The 25,070-nt window shown below is 41.0% G+C and overlaps 1 protein-coding gene across 4 annotated transcripts in view; it reads left to right on the top strand.

Moving 5' to 3' along the window:
- Positions 1-25,070, top strand: part of LOC126484113 (cilia- and flagella-associated protein 91-like) — a 347,241-nt gene that overhangs the window by 276,471 nt on the left and 45,700 nt on the right. For 3 of the 4 annotated variants that reach the window (XM_050107492.1, XM_050107493.1, XM_050107491.1), the window contains one exon: positions 9,727-9,956. The exons of the other annotated variant lie outside the window; for it this stretch is intronic. In XM_050107492.1, coding sequence (XP_049963449.1) covers positions 9,727-9,956 — 230 coding nt within the window. The remainder of the gene's footprint in view (positions 1-9,726; positions 9,957-25,070) is intronic. 4 annotated transcript variants of the gene reach the window in all.

Genomic DNA, 25,070 nt, shown 5'->3' with positions numbered 1-25,070 from the left:
TCAAAGCATCATTCCGTTGGCTACATGAAACTGACACATTGCTTGCCAAACTATGATCGGTAGATAAACACTGCCATAACTGCAGCTTAAAAGGGTGCATTCAAATAAAATCATTTAGAACCTTACTTAATAAGTCACAGTTCATCCCACTGACCACATCTCATTGAACACATAATCTGCAAGTTGTTTCACAGTAATTCTTAAAATCTGTTAGCACTTCCTAGCTTTTCTCATGAAAACTGAAGCTGCTCAAATGAATATGGTTCTCATCCCTAGATGTCCCCATTTTGACTTTTCTCAGCAGCTAATCATATTTTCCTGCCATGTCAACCACAGTTACTGAACTTTCACTGTATTACTTCCTTCCGGATCTAACTGTTCACCAAACTCAAGTATTGATCGGGTCAAACATATTGTTAAACCGCTTTGACATCTAGACCAGTGGAATCTTTCTTTTTTGTCTCCAATACAATGTGTAACAAACTTGCTAGACAATCTTCTCATTATGTGTGCCCTCTCAGCACTTACTCCACAAACATGTTTAAGTTTCCTACTGTTAGCTTGTACAGTCCAGTCTGCCTTTGCAACTCACTTATCACTGTTCCTGAATGTCACATAGAGGACTTGGGTTGATTTCCTGGCTCTGCCAGGCATTTTTCCTTGGAGGGAGGACTAGAATGTGGCCATGCAGCCACACAATGCCAACTGAAAACCTTCCTGAATGAGAAGTAGAGGCTTAAATACCTGGGAAGACAACAATGGCTAGAAGGTTTTGCACTGACCCCATGCCCCTCCACACAGCTTTTAAATGACACCATGTGGCGGAGAAAAGACACGTTGACTGGTTGGCATCATTCAGTCCTCTGGTCGTGATCATGGAGATAGTTGTTAGCTTTTAACATATACGGTCCAGTCTTTCTTAGTGGATGAATTGGAAATGGTACAACAGTAAGCAAATGAATACACCTTCAATGGGACCTGGATAAATTGAAAGAACCAGAGGTTGTACAGGGTATCAGGGAGAGCATAAGGGAACAACTGACAGGATTGGGGGAAAGAAATACAGTAGAAGAAGAATGGGTGGCTTTCAGGGATGAAATAGCAAAGGCAGCAGAGGATCAAATAGGTAACAAGATGAGGGCTAATAGAAACCCTTGGGTAACAGAAGAAATATTGAATTTAATTGATGAAAGGAGAAAATATAAAAATGCAGTAAATGAAGCATCTCAAAAATGAGATTGACAGGAAGTGCAAAATGGCTAAGCAGGGATGGCTAGAGGGCAAATGTAAGGATGTAGAGGCTTATCTCACTAGGGGTAAGATAGATACTGCCTACAGGAAAATTAAAGAGACCTTTGGAGAAAGGAGAACCACTTGCATGAATATCAAGAGCTTTGATGGAAACCCAGTTCTAAGCAAAGAAGGGAAAGCAGAAAGGTGGAAGGAGTATATAGAGGATCTACACGAGGGTGATGTACTTGAAGACAATACTATGGAAATGGAAGAGGATGTAGATGAAGATGAAATGGGAGATACGATACTGCGTGAAGAGTTTGACAGAGCACTGAAAGACCTGAGTCGAAACAAGGCCCCCGGAGTAGACAACATCCCATTAGAACTATTGACAGCCTTGGGAGAGCCAGTCCTGACAAAACTCTACCATCTGGTGAGCAAGATGTATGAGACACGCAAAATACCCTCAGACTTCAAGAAAAATATAATAATTCCAATCCCAAAGAAAGCAGGTGTTGACAGATGTGAAAATTACCGAACTATCAGTTTAATAAGTCACAGCTGCAAAATGCTAATGCAAATTCTTTACAGACGAATGGAAAAACTGGTAGAAGCCAACCTCGGGGAAGATCAGTTTGGATTCCGTAGAAATATGGGAACACGTGAGGCAATACTGACCCTACGACTTATCTTAGAAGAAAGATTAAGGAAAGGCAAACATATGTTTCTAGCATTTGTAGACTTAGACAAAGCTTTTGACAATATTGATTGGAGTACTCTCTTTCAAATTCTGAAGGTGGCAGGGGTAAAATACAGGGAGCGAAAGGCTATTTACAATTTGTACAGAAACCAGATGGCAGTTATAAGAGTCAAGGGGGTATGAAAGGGAAGCAGTGGTTGGGAAGGGAGTGAGACAAGGTTGTAGTCTATCCCCGATGTTATTCAATCTGTATATTGAGCAAGCAGTAAAGGAAACAAAAGAAAAGTTCGGAGTAGGTATTAAAATCCATGGAGAAAGAAATAAAAACTTTGAGGTTCGCTGATGACATTGTAATTCTGTCAGAGACAGCAAAGGACTTGGAAGAGCAGTTGAATGGAATGATCAGTGTCTTGAAAGGAGGGTATAAGATGAACATCAATAAAAGCAAAACGAGGATAATGGAATGTAGTCGAATTAAGTCGGGTGATGCTGAGGGAATTAGATCAGGAAATGAAACACTTAAAGTAGTAAAGGAGTTTTGCTATTTGGGGAGCAAAATAACTGATGATGGTCGAAGTAGAGAGGATATCAAATGTAGACCGGCAATGGCAAGGAAAGCATTTCTGAAGAAGAAAAATTTGTTAACATCGAGTATAGATTTAAATGTCAGGAAGTCGTTTCTGAAAGTATTTGTATGGAGTGTAGCCTTGTATGGAAGTGAAATGTGGATGATAAATAGTTTAGACAAGAAGAGAATAGAAGCTTTCGAAAAGTGGTGCTACAGAAGAATGCTGAAGATTAGATGGGTAGATCACATAACTAATGAGGAGGTATTGAATAGAACTGGGGAGAAGAGGAGCTTGTGGCACAACTTGACTAGAAGAAGGGATCGGTTGGTAGGATATGTTCTGAGACATCGAGGGATCACCAATTTAGTATTGGAGGGCAGCGTGGAGGGTAAAAATCGAAAAGGGAGACCAAGAGATGAATATGTTAAGCAGATTCAGAAGGATGTAGGCTGCAGTAGGTGCTGGGAGATGAAGAAGCTTGCACAGGATAGAGTATCATGGAGAGCAGCATCAAACCAGTCTCTGGACTGAAGACCACAACAACAACAACATGACTTTATCAGAGCAAGTACAACAGTCCTATTGAAATAATAGATGAATGAGGTTGGGAAATGTTACAGCACAGGAGAATTCCAGGTTGTGTCCTTTAAAATTACTACATGCAAAAACTAGTATTGAAAGAACTGTTCAAAAAATTATACTTACCGGTGCTCCAGCACCCGGAGATGGTGTGTGTGTGTGTGTGTGTGTGTGTGTGTGTGTGTGTGTTATGCTTGTGTGAATTTGTGCGTGTTTTCTTCTTAAAACAAAAGGACATTTTTGTCTGAAAATATAAATGTTAGCAAATTCCCCCCCCCCCCCCCCTCCCCCGCCCTCTCTCTCTCTCTCTGCAGCTTAGTGTCTCCTCTGTATGGTGAGTAGCAATCTATCCTTTTCATATTGTTGTTATTCCATTCTGGATTTTCTATTGTTTAGTTATAAAAGAATGTCATTTATCAACTCCTCAAATCTGCTACTAGTCACAATTGAAGGTGGCTTATTTAAAACAGAACCAATTTTGGGCTGATGCCTGTCTTCAGGTAATTACATTCAGTTTCATGCTTGTGCATTAAACACTGAAGTTCACTGTTTAACAATAAAGACAAATTGTGTGATTGTGTTAAAAAGTGAACTCAAACATTGACTGTGTCAACATGTAACCGAATGTAATCACCTGAAGAGGGTAGAAGCTCAAAACTTGTCATGTTTTAATTAAACCACTGCACCTTCAGTTGCCATTGGTAGCAGATTTTATTCAGTATAATCCTTTGCCTAGTTTCTTCTCTGTTTGATGAATATGAGTCTGGATTGGGTAGTGTTATAACCTATAATCCTAATAAATTGTGTGGATATACAAACGTAGAAACAATAGCTGGTTACATGCTACCAATTCCGTATCGGTCATTCGACTGCCGTGCCGTGACATGCGGCCGGCGCCGTTCGTAGCTAGGTGGCGCTTCCGCGCTCAGCCAAGTTGCGGAGCGCCTCTATCGCCGTTTGCGCGTACTGACGTGGTGGCACTGTTAAATGTCGTGGCACTGTCACAACAATTTTCCACCCTTGAAAAAAAAACACTCACTTCCTGGCAGACACGGACAGCGCGGAGACATCCATGGCCTCTTGGGAGACCCCGAGAAGATCCCGCGGAGAAACACGAGAGTACGGTCGAAAATGTCCAGGACGGAAGCTCGTGCGTGGAACGTGCCTCCTGGACGAGATGATGGGTGAAAACTTCGGAGCAGCATCCATAGGTGTCGTGGACCTGGGGGTGTGCTCCAGCGAGATGGGTCCCGGAGAAAGCAGCGTCACGACTGGGGCCGGTTCCGGCGTACTGCAGCATCACGCCAGGAGATTGGCAGCAGTGACAGGACTGGCTTCTCGGGCTGGTGGAGGCGAAGGAGGAAGAGGCAGTGGCACCGGCGTGGCCACCACTCATGGGCGCATCTGGTCGTAATGGTGAACAACCACGCCGTCGTCCGTACGTATTTCACAAAGCCGGTGGCCGCGAAGAGCCTTGACCACCCCTGCAATCCATTTAGGGCGAGATCCATACTCTCGTGCCCACACGTCGGCGCCCACCGAGTATTTTCCCGCACGAGGGGACACAGTACAAGGCCTGACAGTGTGAAGCAGGTGCAGTAGAGTGCGCAGTTTGTGGCCATGCAAGAGTTCAGCAGGGCTGCGATCACCCAGAGGCGTGAAGCGATAAGAACTCAGAAAATGCAACAGAGCATCATCTGTGGAAAAACCACTAACGAATTTTTTCATCTGGCTTTTGAAAGTGCGGACAAGGCGCTCGACCTCCCCATTCGATTGCGGATGGAAAGGCGGTGCTGTAACATGATGAATCCCATGTCCAGTACAAAAATCACGGAAGGCCTGCGAAGAGAACTGAGGGCCATTGTCCGTGACGATCGTGGATGGAAGACCTTCTAGCGCAAAGATTTTGGACAAGGCCAGTGTCGTCGCCGCAGTGGTGGGCGACGGACATCGAACAACAAACGGAAACTTCGAGAAGGCGTCAATCAACAGCAGCCAATAAGTGCTTAGGAAGGAGCCGGCAAAGTCAGTGTGCACCCATTCCCATGGCTGCGCCGGTCAGGCCACGGAGAGGGCATTGTACGGGGTGCAGCCAGTTGTTGAGCACACTGACCACACACAGCGACCAAGTGGGCGATGTCCGAATCAATACCGGGCCAATAAACGTGCCTGCGGGCCAAGAACTTAGTCCGAGAAATCCCCCAATGGCCTTCATGCAACAGTTTGAGAACATCTTTGCGAAGAGAGGCTGACACCACGACCCGTGGAGATGCGCCATCTGTGGCCAGAAGAACAACACCATCACGAACAAACAGACAAAGGCGCAAGGCATGGTAGTTGCGAAGGGGATCTGATGCCCGGCCCTTGGTCCTGTCCGGCCAACCCCGGTGAATAAAACCGATCACCTGACGCAGGACCGGGTCCTGCGCAGTAGCCGACGCGACCTGCGAATCTGTTAGCAGAAAACCCTTGACCGCACGACGTTCTGCCTCATCAATGTGGAAACAGAGTAGTTCATCTCGATCGAAAACCGGGTCGGGGCCCATCGGCAAACGCGACAATTCGTCAGCGTTGGCGTGCTGGACCATGGAGCAATAGTGAATCTCATAGTGAAAACGAGACAAGTATAAGGCCCAACGTTGCAGGCGGTGAGCTGCCTTATCCGGAAGCGATGCCGATGGGCTGAACAGAGAGACCAGCGGCTTGTGGTCGGTGATGAGGTGAAACTTAGAACCATACAAAAAAATGCTGAACTTCTTTAGAGCATAAATGATAGCGAGCGCCTCCTTTTCGATTTGAGAATTACGCCGTTGCGCATCGTTGAGGGTCTTGGAAGCACGGGCAATAGGTTGTTCCGACCCATCCTCATACCAATGGGCGAGAACAGCCCCTAGGCCATACTGGGACGCGTCAGTCGCCAGAACCAAGTGCTGACCCGGACGGAATGTGGCAAGACAAGGCGCCAACTGCAAATGAGCCTGCAGGTGGAGAAAAGCCTGCTCACACTCGTCGAACCAACAGAAAGGAACGTTTTTGCGTAACAGCTGATGCAGAGGATGAGCTACTGCCGCCGTGGATGGAACGAATTTTGATAATAAGCAATCTTGCCTAGAAATGCCTGAAGTTGTTTGACCGTAGACGGCCGGGGTAGAGTGGTAATGGCCGCAACATGCTGACGTAGAGGACGTATACCCTCACGGGACAAGTGGAAACCAAGATACACAATGGAGGGTTGGAAGAACTGTGACTTGTCCAGATTGCACTTCAACCCAGCCGAATGCAGAATCCGAAACAGTGAACGCAAATTGCGAAGGTGCTCCTCAGTGGAGGCCCCCGTGACATGAATGTCATCCAGATAGTTTATGCAGCCGGGAACGGAAGCCGTGAGCTGTTCCAAGAACCGGTGAAAAATGGCCGGCGCACTAGCGACGCCAAACGGTAACCGCTGGTACTGATACAACCCACAAGGAGTGTTGATGATGAGAAATTCCTTGGAAGACGCATCCAACGGCAACTGATGGTATGCCTCCAATAAGTCAAGTTTGGAAAAGAACGGGCCCCCAGCGAGCTTGGTAAATAACTCCTCAGGACGGGGAAGAGGATAAGTGTCAATGAGGCTCTGAGCGTTGACAGTGGCTTTAAAATCACCACACAATCGCAGACTCCCGTTTGGTTTAGAAACCACCATGATTGGCGATGCCCATTCGCTGGAGGTAACAGGAAGGAGAATCCATGAAACTGTTAACCTGTCTATCTCAGCCTTGACAGGTGCACGCAACGCCACCGGAATAGGGTGTGCCCAGAAATACTTAGGGTGAGCTGTAGGTTTAAGAGTAATGTGGGCTTCAAAATCCTTGGCACTACCCAGACCAGCAGAGAACACAGACGAAAATTCAGAACACAAACCATCCATCTGTTGATACAGAATATCCTCAGATATGAGGTGCACATCATCATCAATGGAGAACCCGAACAACTGGAAAGCATCATAACCGAACAGGTTTTCAGTGCCCGCATGATACACCACATAAAATGTGAGGGGCCTAATAACAGACTTGTAGGCAGTGGAAGCATCAAACTGGCCAACGATAGGAATTTTCTGTTTATTATAAGTTCTCAGATTTCACGTAACTGGAGACAAGGGAGGGGAGCCCAACTCCAAATACGTGCGAGAATTAATGAGAGTTACTGCAGAGCCAGTGTCCACTTGCATGCGAATGTCTTTATCCAGGACACGAACAGTAACAAACAACTTATTTGTTTGAGAAAGCACACAGTTAACATCCATGTCTGATGCCTCGTCCTCGTCGACGGGAACTTTAGGGGACTGACACACAGAAGCAATGTGGCCTTTTTTCCTACATGAATTACATGTGGCCCAATGGTTTGGACACGCGGCCCTGTCATGCTGTACAAAACAACGTGGACAAGAAGGAAGTGCGGAATGAACCTGCTTCTGTGGTTGCTGTTTTCGCTGCGAGCGTGGCGGCCCAACGCGATGTTGTTGACGCGAGTGAACCGTCGCCACATCGTCGGTCCCCTGGGAAACAGGCAAATTGTCCGTGTCAAAAGTGGTCTGTATAGCGCCTACATCACACCACGTGTCTATTTGCGCACCAGCAGTGTGAGACACTTCAAAAGATTGAGCGATGCTTAGAACTTCCGACAACAACGGGTTTGGCAGTTGTAAGGCACGTTGCCGAACTTCTTTATCAGGAGCAAGCCGTAAAATAGCATCCCTAACCATTGAGTCAGCATAAGACTCATGATGAGTGTCCGTGACAAACTGACATTTCCTACTCAGACCGTGTAGTTCCGCCGCCCAAGCCCGGTAAGATTGATGGGGCTGTTTACGACACCGGTAGAACGCCACGCAGGCGGCAACGACGTGGGTGTTTTTTCAGTAGTAGTTAGACAATAAGTCACACATTTCTTGGAAGGACAGAGAGGCAGGTTCCCGCAGCAGGGCTAACTGAGATAGCAGCTGATAGATCCATGGGGAAATCCAAGATAGAAATAACGACTTACACATAGGAGCGTCGACAACGCCGAAAGCCAAGAAGTGTTGCCGCAAACGCTTCTCATAATCCTCCCAGTCTTCAGCGGCCTCGTCATAAGGAGGGAACGGAGGCGGAGAAGAGGAAGACAGACGATGAGTAAGCGACGTCGACAACGCCTGAATAGCAGCTGTCAGCTGTGTTTGTTGTTCAATAAGCGCTTGCATAAGCTGTTCCATGTCTGCCCCGACACGAACACACAAATCCACAACGCAGGAACAAAAATATCCGACCTCGTCGCCAAAAAGTGTTATAACCTTTAATCCTAATAAATTGTGTGTATATACAAACGTAGAAACAATAGCTGGTTACATGCTACCCATTCCGTATCGGTCATTCGACTGCCGTGCCGTTACATGCGGCCGGTGCCGTTCATAGCTAGGTGGCGCTCCCGCGCTCAGCCGCGTTGCGGTGTGCCTCTATCGCCGTTTGTGCGTACTGACATGGCGGCACTGTTAAATGTCGTGGCACTGTCACAACAGGGAGCCACTTTCCTTCATATGAAAATTTTGCTACTTGAACCATAGATATAACTAGTAATACCAAGTACTGTGCTAGAAGTCAACAGTTGTGTCTTTATCACTGTAAGCAATTTTGCTACCCAGTACCTTGGAAATGAACTCTTTGGGTTTTATTTACAAAGATTTTGTAGAAATTTCAATTGTTGCTCTTTATGAAGTCTTTATCAGTCTGTGCTAGTTGACTTCTTATCCATTTGGTTTTTTATAATTGGATTCATATATTTCAATGTCATGTATTTAACTGAATAATTAACACAATGTAAACAAGTGACTCAGTTAACTAGCTGTCGAAAATTGCAGGGGTTAGTCATAGTATTGATCGTTTTGTGAGTATTGTGGTCTTATATGACTTTCATCTTGAGAAATACTTTGTATAAATTGCCATTTTATCTCACAGTTCTGGACCCCAATAACTGGTTGGTTGTGCTGGATATTAGGAGAAAGGAGCTAAAGTACATTCTGCATCTACTAAGAATGTTCCTACTAAACAGTGTGGTATTAAAATCGATCTATAAATTTATAACTGAAGCCTGCTTTTACTTCATTTGACTTTATATAAATATCTTTGTTTTTATATTTATGCCGTTGTTTGATTGTGTTCTTGTGATTCTAGTTTTCTTTTCTAGCTAGTCTTGAAGTTGCTACATATTGTTTATGTACACTACATTTGATGAAGCAATCTGCAGCAATAAAGTTAGGAGTAGAAAAAACAATGCAGCCAATTAGATGATTGGTTCAGTTTGTAACCTTACCTATCTCTCTCATTTCAGTAATAAACATGTACTGTTTTGTGACATAAAAACAAAAAAATGTCATAATAGATACTTCAGACTAAGGTTTTGTTTATTAAATATATTTAATTTTTAATTATTGTACCTCAGACTCATTCAGAGATGCATTTTTAAACTTCATATTAGAGATTCGCACAACTAAGACTACATAAGGTACAAGTAGACATCCTAGTGATTTTCGATAGTGTTTGTTGTTGCAATATACTTTATCTCTGACTTCAATTTGCCATATATTTCCTATTGTACTTGAAAATGACTCAATATTTTAACTTTTAGAAATGACATTCTTGAGCAAGAGGAGCTTGTAAGCTCCCTCATCCATACTTTTGTAATACCAGAAGCAGAAAAAATACAAGCTCGGAAGCAAATAAGACTACAGCAAGAGAAATATCTGAGAGTTGCTCATGCTGCTATTTATGGTTCTGATGATACTGCAGATGAAGAGGAAATGGAGGGAGTAAAATCAGTGTCAGTAACAAAACTGGAAGACAGCACAGAGAACACAAGTAATTTGAAAACAATTATAATATTTAAATTTGAATCATTAGTGTCATTATATATCTAATTGTATTGGTAGACACTACCATTCATGTTACAGTAGTGCTCATTATACATTCAGTTACACTTTGTGCTTGCTCATTGTAATGTACCTATTACAACTGTAGTATATGTGCTGTGTGCTGATAATAGCTTGTAAATCCAGCATGTTGCCTTATTACAAACACACACACACACACACACCATATTAACTACAGTGATAGAAATTAAGAAATTCATGGAATGAGTCATGAGTTTCATGGAAAAATAAATTTGAGCAATAATTATTTTCTTAATTTGAGACTGTTTTGTTAAGTTGTTAAACTTTCTAGAAGACAGCATCATGTACAGCATTCTCCCACTGCTTCCACATTAGCTTTCCATTGCATTTTGAGTCTCAGTGACATTATCAAATCTGTCTGACATCTAGAGCACTTTCTGAACCATACGAAAATTCATCATTTTCCTCTTTTCATTTCCACATTACTTTTATAAAATGTATCTTATCTGCTCTTACAATATGATCCGATGATATAAAAGTTTTGGTATCATGAATTTCATCCTAAATTCAATGTTTGTGCACAAAGTAACTTTCATTCAAAAGCTTCTTATTTATGTATTTTGACAGTTTATTGGCTTCTTAGAGCTTTCCCTAAAGACACTTTTGTCATAATAAACTTGTTGCAAAGTTCTAGTGCATTAACAGTAAGGCTTTCATTTATTACATCCAGTGCATTTAACAGTGTTTCTTTTGCTGCCACGTGTTTGCAACACTATGAAGAAAGAGAGACATTCTGGGTAAGATTATTGCTTTAAGGAGACACACTTTTCGAATAAGCTCATTACATTAATTTTGGAAAGCCCTGGGTCAAATGAAAATAATGAAAGGGGAGAAAAGGCAACCATGTACCATATACCTGAGTTGTTGTGTGGCCACCAGGCACATAAACAAGAAATATTGCTGAGCTTTTGGACAATGTTCTCCTTCAGAGCTAATTAATAAAACCACACACACACACACACACACACACACACACACACACACACAAATACACATACACACGGCTACATTTCCCGAACGAGTTAGTTAGCTCTGAAGAAGTAAATTGTCTGAAAGCTCAGCAACATTTTCAGTTTTACTGGTGTACCTTATGTCCATTCAGTGCCTCAACTATAAATTGAGTGGTAAGGTTTACTCCTTCCATTATTAGATAGCAACAGCAGGCAGAAGAAGAGCAGTGTCATAGAAGACATGTACTGTGCTCATCCAGTGCAACAATTCTACCAATCGCATATCAGTATCATAGAGAAGTTCTGTATGGCAATGTTATAAAAAAAAAAAAAGAAGCCATATAACTATAAGTGTAAAACCTCAGAATATCTAGTGCACCAAGTACAATTTCCATGACATTGTCTTGTTTGCCAAACATTTATGAACGACAACATTTATTGTTGCCTAAACAAGTATCATTCAAGAGTCTCTCAAGATTAACATGAAACTTTTAACTTCAAGAACAAAGTGTATATCATTCATGAGAATTATTTTTACACCTTGGCATAAGAATGACATACACACCTGAGTGCTGATTGAAGGGGTGCAGGGTGGGGGGTGGGGGCAACTGTTTGAAAGTGGCATACCAGGTGATGTGGAGCAATATTGTGTGATTAATTTTATATGAAAGAGGACATGAAACTAACTAAAATTTGGATAAAGTTGGGAGCATTAGTAGGAGAAGAAAGAAGGAATATTATGTTCTCACATTCCATTGACAACAAGGTCAGTGGAGGCAGAACACATGCTCAGTTTGTGAAAGAACAGGGCATGAAACCTGCACCCTTTTAAGAGGACCATCCTGGCATTTCCCATAAGCTATTTAGAGAAATTGCAGAAAACTTAAGTTTAGATGTCAGATAAGTATTTGAAATACCATTTTCATGAATATGAGTCCCTGGTCTTACCACCGTGCCACTTCATTTGACAGTACAAGATTACTGTTTATGTAAATAGATGTAGGGCAAAAGGGGATGAAAAATTAACTTCATAGGCACAGTCATACAACTGCTGTCACACCAGTGAATGTGATGTATATTTCATTACACAAGTTTGGAAATTGTCAGATAAGACAACATAATATCCCAATACATGTGAAAATTAGTGTTGATACAGTTATCTTGGAAGCACAAGTTCTCAATCTGATGTTTAAAGTTTTCCTAGAGTATCTGTTCAGTATGTGTTTCTCAAGTCTGGTGTCAAATCACATTTTGTATATCCCACAAAATTTCATTTAGGAGATTTCCTGACACCTTCGATTGGTTGTTACTGGTGACTGCTGGCAAGTAGCTATTGCTGGTGCCCATGTTTGGCCTCTCTTCTTGTAGATTTCATGTCCAGAAGTCATCTTTGTGCAAGGTCACTGCTACCAAATGGGCGACATTAGCATCTAAAGAGACCACTATGACAGATTGAAGTGTAGATTTCTGTGTGTGCACTTGGACTGCTGTGTCATTTCACTGTGGCAACAATCAGTTGTTGTAAACTTCTTTCACTACACTGCCATGGGGCCACCATCAGAAAGTCTCAAGCTGTTCATTGTGAACTGAGGGTGGAATGCACAGGGTTCCAGGCTGGGCTGAGTCAGGAGTGAGAATCACTGTTCATGAGGGTCTACATGTGCATCTACATCCATATTCTGACTAAGAGAAGTGGCACAGTGGTTAGCACACTGGGCTCACATTTGGAAGAATTGTGGTTCAGATCCCAATGTGGTCATCCAGATTTTGGTTTTCAATGATTTCCCTAAATAGCTCCAGACAAATGCTCAGATGGTTCCTTTGGAAAGGGCATGGTCAGTTTCCTTCCCCATCCTTTTGTAGTTTGCACTTGTACTCTGTCTCTAATGTCCATGCTGATTACAGGATGTTTAGAGTTTAACATTAGATGTTAGAGTTTAACATTAAAGTTTGTCTTCTTCCTTATTCCATATCTTGCAAACCACTGTGAACTGCATGGCAGAGAATACCTCCCATTGTATCTCTTATTAGGGTATCTTCCTGTTTGATTCACATATAGAGTGTGGGAAAAATGACTCTTTAGATGCCTCTGTGCATGCTGTAATTAGTCAAATCTTGTCTTCATGGACCCTATGGGAGCAGTATGTAGGGGGCTGCAGTATATTTCTTGATTTCTCACTTAATATTGGTCCTTGGAACTTTGTCAGTAGGCTGTAGGAGGATAGGTGACTTCTATCTTCAAGGTTGTCCAAGGTACAAATATGAATTCCCACTCAATGATACAGTATCAAGAAGAGGAAACTGAGTGTATAATTTTGGTCTTTTGTTCCATAACGTGTTTCCTCACACTAAGATAAACAAAGATCAGATATCTGTGTTGATTGCGGGTTTGCACTGTGTGATGCATCTGCCCAATATACTATGTGTATCATAATTAATAGCAAAAAGTGATACAAGTGATGTATGTGATAAATGAGCCAGAAACATTCCAGTAAACATGGATCCACAGTTGAACCATTTACAAGATATTTGCAAATGAGTTGTTGTGGGCTGCCATTGACCTTAGTGTGAAATATTGGCCTAAATAGCACAAATGCATACTTTTAAGGTGGACCGAAATTTCACCCATAGCCTGCCTTAACAAGGAATCCAATGCTACTTCAGCACATTGCATGTTACAATATGCCGTGCCCTTGTACTTACTAAATGACATGTTCAAAGTGTCTTCCTCACATTTGGATGCAATACCACGATTGTCTCTGCATTGAGTTATGAAATCTTTGAAATACCTCTGATCATCTGATAAACCTTCACAAGACTACAATTTGTTGCTCCAGTTCTTCAACCTTTTGAGTACTATACAGTTCACTTTTGAGATGACACCAGAGAGAAAAATCCAGAGGGTTGAGGTTGGGTGATCTTGGAGACCAAGGTACAGGTGCTGGTTGACCTATCCTTTTTTGATCATATTGGTGTGTTAGATGTCATCTTATATCAGCAGTAAACTGTACTGATGTCCCATCTTGCTGCTACTGCATTCTTCAATCACGAATCATGGATGAAATTTGAGCCCAATAAGATAGAATTTAATCAAAAAGTTTACATTTCATATACATTTGTATTATATACAACAATATTTTGTACTAAAGTCAGTGGTGGCTTGCAACCACACATGGTTTGTTTATGTACCAGATTTGCTGGAATACTTTTCCTTTTACTTTCTATTATAGCCCTATACAGTGAGAGTGCATAATTAAAGAGTGAGTGCCTCCACAGCCAGCCTAAAATGATCACCACGCATTGCACAGCAAGTACTGTGCTGTGTGCTAAACAAACTTACATAAGCCAGCATGCCAGGCCCTCAGCCACTCTCATTTTTATGTGAATAATGTATGCTTCACTGTTAGACTGTCACTTAATGTACTCGTTGGTTAAGTGTGTTTGTACCAATTGCTGTTTCATTCAGTGTCTCAGTATATCCCTTCATGTGGAAGCAGAATAAAAGTTGGTTGGAGGGAATTCTGATATTGTGTTTGTGAAATGTTACAACATTTTTGATGATGAGTGCAGTATTCTAGCAGCATGTTTCATTTCACATTTCACTATGCCCAAAAAATTCTTCAATCTCTTGTTGAACAGCATCAAGCTCTCACCAATCAGCAGAAGGGTCTCTCCGTGGCAATAAACAATTTGGCAGCAATGTTGACATGCCAGGTTTCACCACCAGCGACACAGCTCCCATTGTTTCCTCCGAATGAGGATAATACAGAAGATTGGGACACAAATGAAAAATGCCTTTTGCATCATTTCTAAGTTTTTGGTGTGTCTGATGCTAACATGTGAAACTTTCTTTCTGTCATGGATTTCTCCTCATGTTTATCATCCTTTATGTCAGCTAGCCCCTCTTCAGGAACCTGCCAGTCTCTCTTTTGTTGAAATGTTTCAGTTGCTTGCTACCTATCACTACAAATATACCACATTATTGCTGCTCGCATTGAGTTTTACCATTTCAAAAGTAGCCATAATAGTTGTACAGAGCTTATCATTGCCAGTTTGTTACTGAAGCTCATTAGGACTCATATGCTGATTCGATGGTTCAAGATGCTATGAAACACTTGGCTCCTGATAGAGAAGTTTGTGAACATGCTTTGCAATGTGAAAATCCCTCTCTCATAGAGGGTTTGAACGTTCCTCAGCCTTTTGAAGTACCTAGGGAACTAGGGAATCAGATAGGAGCTGGGTGTGAAGTAACCATATTTGCTTCCCCTCCTCAGTCGGCATTGGTTACCTAACTGGAGGAAGATGATGTCACGGCTGTGCAGTTGCAGTCTCCATTATGCATGGGGAAACCCCATGATAAACAGCAACAACAGTCAGTGTCACAACAGTGGCCACATGCACTACTCCCATTGCACTATTACTGTTCAACATGAGCAGGCCACATTCCAAAAGTGCTGGGTGACATGCAACCATTGTAAAAGAAAGTGGACGTTTTGCATCTGTGTGCAACTCTCTACCTCATGCTGCTGACATGAACATGGATGTGAACATTGTTTCCCAAGTGATAGTAGCCCCAAACTAACTTTCTTTTGAAGTATGTATTATGGACAAGATAAAAAAAGTGCAAGCAGACACAGGTGCAGCAGTGACTTTGTTATATTCTCAAACCTATATGGATCTTGGATCACCGCCATTGTCTCCTGTCTCTCATCAATTGGTGAGTTACAACGAGCAACAAATACCCATAGTGGGACAGTTTTCTACTCCCATAGTGTATAAAGCAATTGTTCGGCCTTTGACCTTTCTAGTGGTGTATCATGCCAACACCGAAATGTTATTTGGGTTAGACAGCTTCAAAATTTTGGGATTCTCTATTCCTGATGAAGTGCATTCGGTACTGGATCAAGTTCCTTGCCAACAACTGGATGCGATATGTTCAGAACTTTGCTCACTGTTTTTGGAAGGTTTAGGGTGTGCTACCAATTTCAAGGCTCTCATTACAGTGAAGCTGATGGGCACCCATGTTTTTTTTTTCATACCACCCAACCCCAAAAGCTTTACAGGAGCAAGTCAAATTGGAACCATATCAATATACATCCTTGATTGTTGTCATGCACGTCACCTGTAGTGAATGGTCACTCCATTGGTAATGGTCACAAAACCTAATGGCTACTTTCCACTCTGTGGTGATTTAAAAAAGTCTTTAAATTCACAGTCTGTTATTGATACTTATCTTTTACTCCATCAGGATAAACTCTTAGCGCAGCTTTCTGGGGCCAATATTTTTCCAAAATAGACTTGTCAGAGGCCTATTTGCAACTGCCTCTGGATGATGATTCTAAACAGATCTTCATAGTGAATATCCCCTTTGGATTATACAAATACCAGTGCCTGTTATTCAGCATTGCGAATGCTGCTGCTAGTTCCCAATCAGTTTTGGAACACTGCAAGACTTCCGTGCTGGGGGGCATTAACTACCTGGATGATACTGTTGTCTCCAGTTCCGCAACAGATAAACCCTTGTGGAACCTACAGGCCTTGTTCATTGTGCTGCAGGCTGCTGGGTTGAAATGTACCATGGAAAAATCACATTTTTTTCAGCCATATGTCATCTATCTCAGTTTTGAAGTCTTGCATGCTAGTGGCAAGCCTCCATGCCAGCAAGTCAATGTCATTATGGCTTTGCCACATCCTACCAGTGTCAAAGAGTTGCAGGCCTTCCCCAGAAAGATTGCGCACTACCATAAATTTCTTCCTGATGCGGCCATAGTGGCTCAACCCTCTCAGGCTCTCTGATGTAAAACTGTTCCTTTCCACCAATCACCCACCCCCAAGCATGTTTTTACCCTGTTGAAGTCAAAATTACATACAGCACCTTGCTTGGTTACCTTGCCAACAACTTGTTTCGGCCACAGATGCCTCCCAGTATAGCCTTGGGGTTATTCTCACACACAGAGATGCAAACAGTTCTGAGCACCATATTGTATACATTCCCAAAACCTTGAATCAGTCGCAACAGCACTGCTCACAGATAGAAAAAGGAGCCCTTGCTATTTATGATTCTAAATTTAATTTAATTACTGGTCATAAACCTCTAATTTCTCCCTTGCATCCTTTGGCTTCTCTACAGGACAAATCAGATCTTCACCTACAACACTGTGGGTCTGTTTTTGTTTTGCTATAATTACAACATTCATTTCTACCCCATAACACAGCACGCTTATTTGGATGCTCTTTCTCAACTGCCAGTTGGCACCAATCCAGCATTTGATGAATTACTATGTGTTCATTTAGATGTCAAAGTCCATAACACCATAGATGGTTTTCCATTACCAATTCTCGGATTTTGGCAGCTGTCACAGCCAGTCTCGTCTTACATCAGTTTTTTCAATTTGTCCATCACGGCTAGCTGATTAAACCACTGGGCTGGGTGTTGGATCCGTTGCATAATTATTAAGCTATCCACCATTGCCTCTCCATTCTTGATGGCGTGAAATTGTTGGCTACTGAGGAGTTGGTGCCCAGGGTTGTGATCCTGTCCACATTACAGTGGGATGTCATGCACCTTTCCCACCTGGACCATTATCTACCTGGATCATTGGAATGTTTCTCATACAAAATTCTGAGCTGCCACCAAGTGTTTTGGCTGGATATTGACAGTGAGATCACATATGTTGTGTCAGCCTGCCTACAGTGCACCACCCATCAAGCAGCAACATGGCCCTCTCTTTCCACGTGGCCTGCCCCCCTCCCTCCCCTTCCCCAGTGCCCCTGCTGTGTATTCATGCTAATTTTGGGGGTCCATTCCTTAACTCCTTTTGCCTTGTAGTAGTTGACATTTTCTCAGAATTTCCTTATGTGGCTTGTTACCCATCCACAGTGGCCATGGTCACAGCCCTCACAAATATTGTTCCTTGGAATGACTGTCATAGACACTCATGTGAGGACAATGGCCCCTAGTTTGTGTCTCAGGATTTTAAAGATTTTTGCATAAAAAGTGGCATCTTGCATGTTAGGGCCCCTCCCTGCTCACGTGTGACCAACAACATGCCAGAGAATCCGATTGTCCCGCAGCTGCCTCCACCATCCATGCTGGACCCCATGATGCAGTCTGCAACCCCTACAGCTCCTGCGTCATCTTCATTCTGGGTGCCACTACCACTGGATAGTGTGGTTAGCATCTGCCTGCCTCCATCTCCACAGCCACTTTTACTGCCATTGGCACTGCTGGCTTTGTCTTTTCTTCTGACTCCAGCACCACAGCACCAGGTGCCTGCTCAGATGTAGACATGGGTATGGCACCTTCATCACCAGTTTATGGACTCTTGCAGGGGAGTGGGCACCGTGCTTGTTCACACCTACACTGTTTCAAGCCATATTCTCATGTGATGGGATGACACCTGCTCCAGCAGCCGTCCCCTTGTGATTACAACATGGACATCTCCATGGCAAACATTTTCCCATGGTGGAAGGAGTATTGTAACCCTACAGAGTGAGGATGCTTGACTGTATAGCTCACACCACAACAGCCATCTTAAAGACGCCAATGCACATCGACACAGATGGCACAGTAAACACTGTGCTTTGTCCAAAACAGCTTTATATAAGCTGGCACACTGGGACCTTGGCCACTCTCATGTTTATGCGAGTAATGTATGCTCCACTGTTTGATTATGATGAAATGTAATCCTTCATTAAATGTGTTTGTACTAATTACTATTTTAGTCAGTATCTCAGAATATTCCTTCATTTGGAAGAGGAATAAAAGTTGATTGATGGGAATTCAGATATTGTGTTTGTGCAGCATTGCACTTTGACCTGAAATCTCATATAAATTTGATTCCTAACATAAGGATCATCTTTGACATTACTTATTAATTTCACCAGTTTTGGGGGTGGATGATAGACACTTCTGAAGTTACATCCATGAAGAATTATCAGTGGAGAGAGAGAAGGTTTGTGATACTGGATACATCAAATTTTCCATGGATCAGACTTGCTTCTCTGTGTGGGGGTAAACCATACTGGGCATTCTGCAGAGCTTGATCATGGTTCCCATTACTGTTCTTGCTCTGTGTTAAAGATATGTCATTTTATTTTCAGAAGGAAATATTTGACCCTTTTAGAGCATTTTCAAGCGTTACTGGCAAGCTAAGCAAATAATCACCTACACAAAAAAGTAAATTATTGTTTTGGTTAAGTTAGTAACTGCTTTTATACCAATTGACAAGCTTTAAACTTAATAAACAATGTTTTGTACTTGTCACAAGTACCCCACTTCTGTTGATGGGTATGTACTAACAAAAATAACATTGTAGAAAGTTCAAAGTGCTTGGTTAAGGATAGTTACGAAAACTTAAATTGGGGGAAGAAAACCACGTAGTAGAACTGTTAAAAGTTAGCACAATACTAGTAAAAGAAGACAGGCGTTCCTATTAGTGGATGTAACTTTGACATATAAAGGAATAAGCTATGCAGCTATAAAACTCTTAGACAATTCACCCATGGAAATAAAATGTCTGACTTATACTAGCTAAAAGTTGTTTTTCCTTAACAATTTCTACGTCTACAGCTACATCTATACTTGGCAAACCACTGTGAAGTGTGTGGCAGAGCGTATGTCCCACTATACCAGTTGTTAGAGCTTTTTCCTGTTCCATTCATGTATGGAGCATTGGAGAAATGATTCTTTAAATGCCTCTGTATCTGGAATAATTAATGTAATCTTATCCTCACAACAACTATGAGAGCAATATGTAGAGGGTTGTTGTATATTCCTAGAGTCATCATTTAAAGTCAGTTCTTGAAACTTTGTTAGCAGACTTTCTCAGGATAGTTTCCATCTATCTTCAAAAGTCTGCCAGTTTATTTCTTTCAACATCTCAGTGACACTCCCCTGCAGATCAAACAAACCTCTTCCCAATAGTGCTGCCCTTCCCTGCATACATTCCATATTCCCTGCTAGCCCAAATTGGTAAGGGTTCCGCACACATGCGGAACATTCTAGGACGGATCACATGTGTGATCTGTAACCCATCTCCTTTGTAAAGTGATTGCATTTTCGTAATACTCTACCAATAAACCAAATCTGCTACCTGCTTTACGCATGATTGAGCCTATATGATTGTTCCACTTCATGTCCCTACTAAGTGTTACGCACAAGTATTTGTACGAGTTTACATATTCCAACTGTGACTGACTAATATTATATTAATAGGATACTATGCTTTTCATTTTGTGAAGTGGACTATTTTGCATTTCTGAACATTAAAAACAAGCTGCCAATCATTGCATCACTTTGAAATGTCATCAAAGTCTGACTGAATATTTGTAATGCTGTGTTCAGACTGTATATTTCATTGGCGATAACTGCATCATCTGTGAAAAGTGTGAGGTTACTATTAATATTGTCTCCAAGATCATTAATATACAACATGAACAGCAAGGGACCCAATACACTTTCCTGGGGTGCACTCGAAGTTTCGTCTGCATCTGTCAATGAATCTCCATTCAAGACAGCATGCTTTTGATTTGATTTGATTGGATGTTTTATTTGGTCCTGTTGATTGCATATTGTACACAGGCTGTACTAGTAATATAGGACAAGTCAAGTGAAATAATAAAAAAATATGTGAGCATTTTGTATATCATACACGTACTTACTTTCTATGAACACTTGATTGTGGACAATATTACAACCTGCATTTTACTGGTATAAATTCAAGTTAATCCTTAAAATACTAGAATGAATGGCAGTACATGTTTTTATCCCTGTGACTCAAATAAATAATGAAATTTACATTTTGTCTTTATGATTTAATTAAAATACAAAATTTATATATTAATCATATAAGTAAGATCAAATGAATACTTAATAGTGTAGATTAAATGGTTGTACACATTTTAACCTATGATATTAATAAATTTACATTTTATCTCTGTAATTTATGGAAGGAATACACAATTTTGTCTTCATGTCTTTACTTATGTAAAGATTTTCTTTCCTCTATTTTTACTCAAAAGGATGCCTTATTACTCTAAGAATTCATTCATTTTATAATAAGTTTGTTTCCTGAGGAATGTTTTAGTTTCCTTATGAATGTCTGAACATCAACAAAAGCAAAACGAGGATAATGGAATGTAGTCAAATTAAATCGGGTGATGCTGAGGGGATTAGATTAGGAAATGAGACACTTAAAGTAGTAAAGGAGTTTTGCTATTTAGGGAGTAAAATAACTGATGATGGTCGATGTAGAGAGGATATAAAATGTAGACTGGCAATGGCAAGGAAATTGTTTCTGAAGAAGAGAAATTTGTTAACATCGAGTATAGATTTAAGTGTCAGGAAGTCATTTCTGAAAGTATTTGTATGGAGTGTAGCCATGTATGGAAGTGAAACATGGACGATAACCAGTTTGGACAAGAAGAGAATAGAAGCTTTCGAAATGTGGTGCTACAGAAGAATGCTGAAGATAAGGTGGGTAGATCACGTAACTAATGAAGAGGTATTGAATAGGATTGGGGAGAAGAGAAGTTTGTGGCACAACTTGACTAGAAGAAGGGATCGGTTGGTAGGACATGTTTTGAGGCATCAAGGGATCACAAATTTAGCATTGGAGGGCAGCGTGGAGGGTAAAAATCGTAGAAGGAGACCAAGAGATCAATACACTAAGCAGATTCAGAAGGATGTAGGTTGCAGTTGGTACTGGGAGATGAAGAAGCTTGCACAGGATAGAGTAGCATGGAGAGCTGCATCAAACCAGTCTCAGGACTGAAGACCACAACAACAACAACAACATGAATGTCTGCATGTTATTAATTTCCTTTTTTATACTGATGGGAAGCTTGTTACATTCTTTTATTTCTGACTCAGTTACTCCCCTGTAGACTTTTGTGAGAGTTGCAAAGCCTTCATGGAAATTTTTCCCCTGACTTGTGTTGTGCTTGTGAATGTCGGAGTTTTTCTGGAATAATTCCTTGTAGCTGGCCACAAATATTAACAGTGAGTGTACATATTGATTTGTAACAGTAAATATCCTGAGAGTCTTAAAGAGACCTCTTTACAATGTTCTGTTAGAAACACCGCATATTAATGGCAATGCTCATTTTTGTAGTTTGAAAACTCTTTCAACTCCTGTAGCAGAAGATAATACCATTAGAGAGTACAGAATGTAAATATGCATAATATGACAAAAGCAATATTTGCTCTCAGGGCAAAACATGCAGTGCTAAGCTTATTGACTAGTTGATCAATTTGCTCTGTCCATCTTAGCTGGCTGTGTATCTGGATCCCTTGGAATTTTGTATGTGTGGCTTCATAAATTTTTTGGTTGTTGATCTCCATTTCAGGAGTCTGGAGTGTTTTATTTACTGTCTGAAAATGTATAATGTTAGTTTTTGAAATTTAGGGTTAAGCTATTTGCTGCAAACCATTTGTGTACTTGGTTAGTGACTGTCAGGCTGTATCATGCATTGCGAAGTTGGGACGCTTGATCAGAATACTCATATCCTCCACAAACATGACTATTTTTGCTGTGTCATTAATTGTAATTGGTAGATCATTAATGTAGATCAGGAATATCAGTGGCCCAAGGATTCCATTATTTGTGAAATCATTGTAAATGCTAGGAACAATTATACTTTTAACACACACATTCGAAGAATGAATGCTCCACAACACAAGAAGACTGCAGGAATGGGTATAGACGAAACAACATTGCACAAATGGCTGCTGATAACGCCAGGTAAAGCTGATTCTTCCCAGTCTCCCAGTTCATGGACACAGACCAACTTGAATAAATGAATAGTGAAAAATACCAAACCCACTCTGTCGACTGATATTTCTTTTTTAGGGATAAACATGTATGTGGTTTTGGAAATCAAAATCTGACTATTTACCATCAAAACATATGTATCCTGAGCAACAAGATTAATGAACTCTTAATTAATATCCAGGAGCCACAAGGTATAGATAGTGCCCATGTTCTGTGCTTTAGTGAGCACAGTGTTATGTCAGATACTGAAAAACTTGCTATAGATAGTTGCTGCTTAGTAACATCTTACTGTAGAAAATTCATAGAAAAAGGTGGAGTAGCGATCTATGTCAGAAACAGCATCACATGTAGTGTAATTAATGTGCAGAATTTTTGTATAGATCAACAGTTCGAAGTGTGTGCCATAGAGCTGGCTTTAAATAATTCTTACATAGCAGTAGTAGCTTTATACAGGGCACCTTCAGGTAACTTAAGCATTTTTTTGAAACAATTAGATGCACTTTATTAACATATTTATACTCAGTAGAGATGTCATAGTTGTTGGAGACATCAATGCAAATTTCCTAATGAACTCCAGAGACAGAATAGACCTTGAGAACTTGATGTCCTTGCTTCTGTTGTAAATCTTCCCACCAGAATAACTTCATGAACAAAATCATTAATTGATAATGTATTTATTGACATAACCAAGATTGATGCTATAGCTGTCAGGCAAGTCCTGAATGGTCTCTCTGGTCATGATGGACAAAGACTCACCATGAACAATTCAAGTATTTGTGAGATTAATAGTTGTCCCAACTAGAAAATTACTAGGAAATCTACTGATGAAACTATTGAGATCTTTAAATCACGTCTCCAAAATGTAGACTGGGGTCGAGTATATAATGTAGAAAATGCCAATTCCAAATACAACCTTTTCAGTAATGAAGTGGCTCTAATACTTGAAAGTACCTTCCCAAATAGAATATATAAAACCCATACTAAAAAATCAACCAACAAGCCTTGGATTACCACTGGAATTAGGATTTCTTGCAAAAGGAAGAGAGAGTTGTACAAAAAAATCAGATGAACCTAACCTTTTAAATAACTATAAAAAATAAGCACTATTTAACTGTTGCTGGGAAAACAGCTTGCAAAGGCTCTTCAGCAAAGGCAATAAAAACTCCGAAAGAACTTTTCCCTAACTCTATAGACATGATAGGTATGGCCCCCATAAGTGTGCAACAAGTAAGAAAAATTATAGTTTCTATAAAAAGTAAAAATTCATTGCGTGTAGACAATATTTCCAGCAAACTGCTAAAAGCCAGCTGTAATCAACTCTGTAAAGTTATAGTTTATATATTCAATGCCTCTCTAAATCAAGGTATCTTCCCTGACAGAATGAAGTATGTTACTGTGAAGCCTCTCTACAAAAAAGGTGATTCCATAGATGTTTCCAACTATCATCCTATCTCTCTTGTAACAGCATTTTCTAAAGTCTTTGAAAAATTAATATATGTCAGGATTGCACACCTTGAAAAATTTGCACTAATTAGTAAACAACTATTTGGTTTTAGATCAGGTATATCTACAACCTAAGCAACTTACGCACTTACAAATAATGTTTTAGAATGCCTTGACAAGAAACAGTTACCTGTTGGCATATTCTGTGCCTTGAGAAAGGCTTTCGACTCTGTTGATCACAGAATACTTTTAGGAAAAGCAGCTCAATATGGAAGCCGTGGACGAATGGGTAAGTGGCTCAGAGCATATCTAGAAGTCAGACAACAAAAAATACTATTAGGTGTTAATCTACAAGTAGGAGAGGTTGAGTCTGACTGGGGAACAGTACATCATGGAGTTCCGCAAGGGTCAGTCCTTGGTCCCCTTCTATTTATTATATATATTAATGACCTACTCCTGTCTTCAACTAGTGCTAGCAACATCACAATGTTTGCAGATGACACAAGTATAGTGACAGCCAGCAAATCCTCCTCTGGCGTAGAGTTAAATGCCAACCAAGCACTTGCAAATGCTCTGAACTGGTTCACAGCAAATTCGCTAGCAAAAAACCTAAGTAAAACTAATTACATGCAGTTCCAATCCAGTTACACAAGCCCAGAAGAGATTAACATTGCATACGAGAGCCAACAGTTACAGTGTGTTCAGTGCACAAAGTTCCTAGGCGTTCACATAGATAACCGGCTCAACTGGGAATTCCACATACAGCAAACACTAAAAGAGCTTAGCTCAGCTACATTTGCCATCCAAATAATCTCCAAAATTGGAGACATCAACGTATCAAATTTGCCTACTTTC

The sequence above is a fragment of the Schistocerca serialis genome, chromosome 6 (assembly GCF_023864345.2).
Source record: "Schistocerca serialis cubense isolate TAMUIC-IGC-003099 chromosome 6, iqSchSeri2.2, whole genome shotgun sequence".
In the NCBI taxonomy this organism is placed as follows: domain Eukaryota; kingdom Metazoa; phylum Arthropoda; class Insecta; order Orthoptera; family Acrididae; genus Schistocerca; species Schistocerca serialis.
This window is presented reverse-complemented; position numbering and strand designations above follow the sequence as displayed.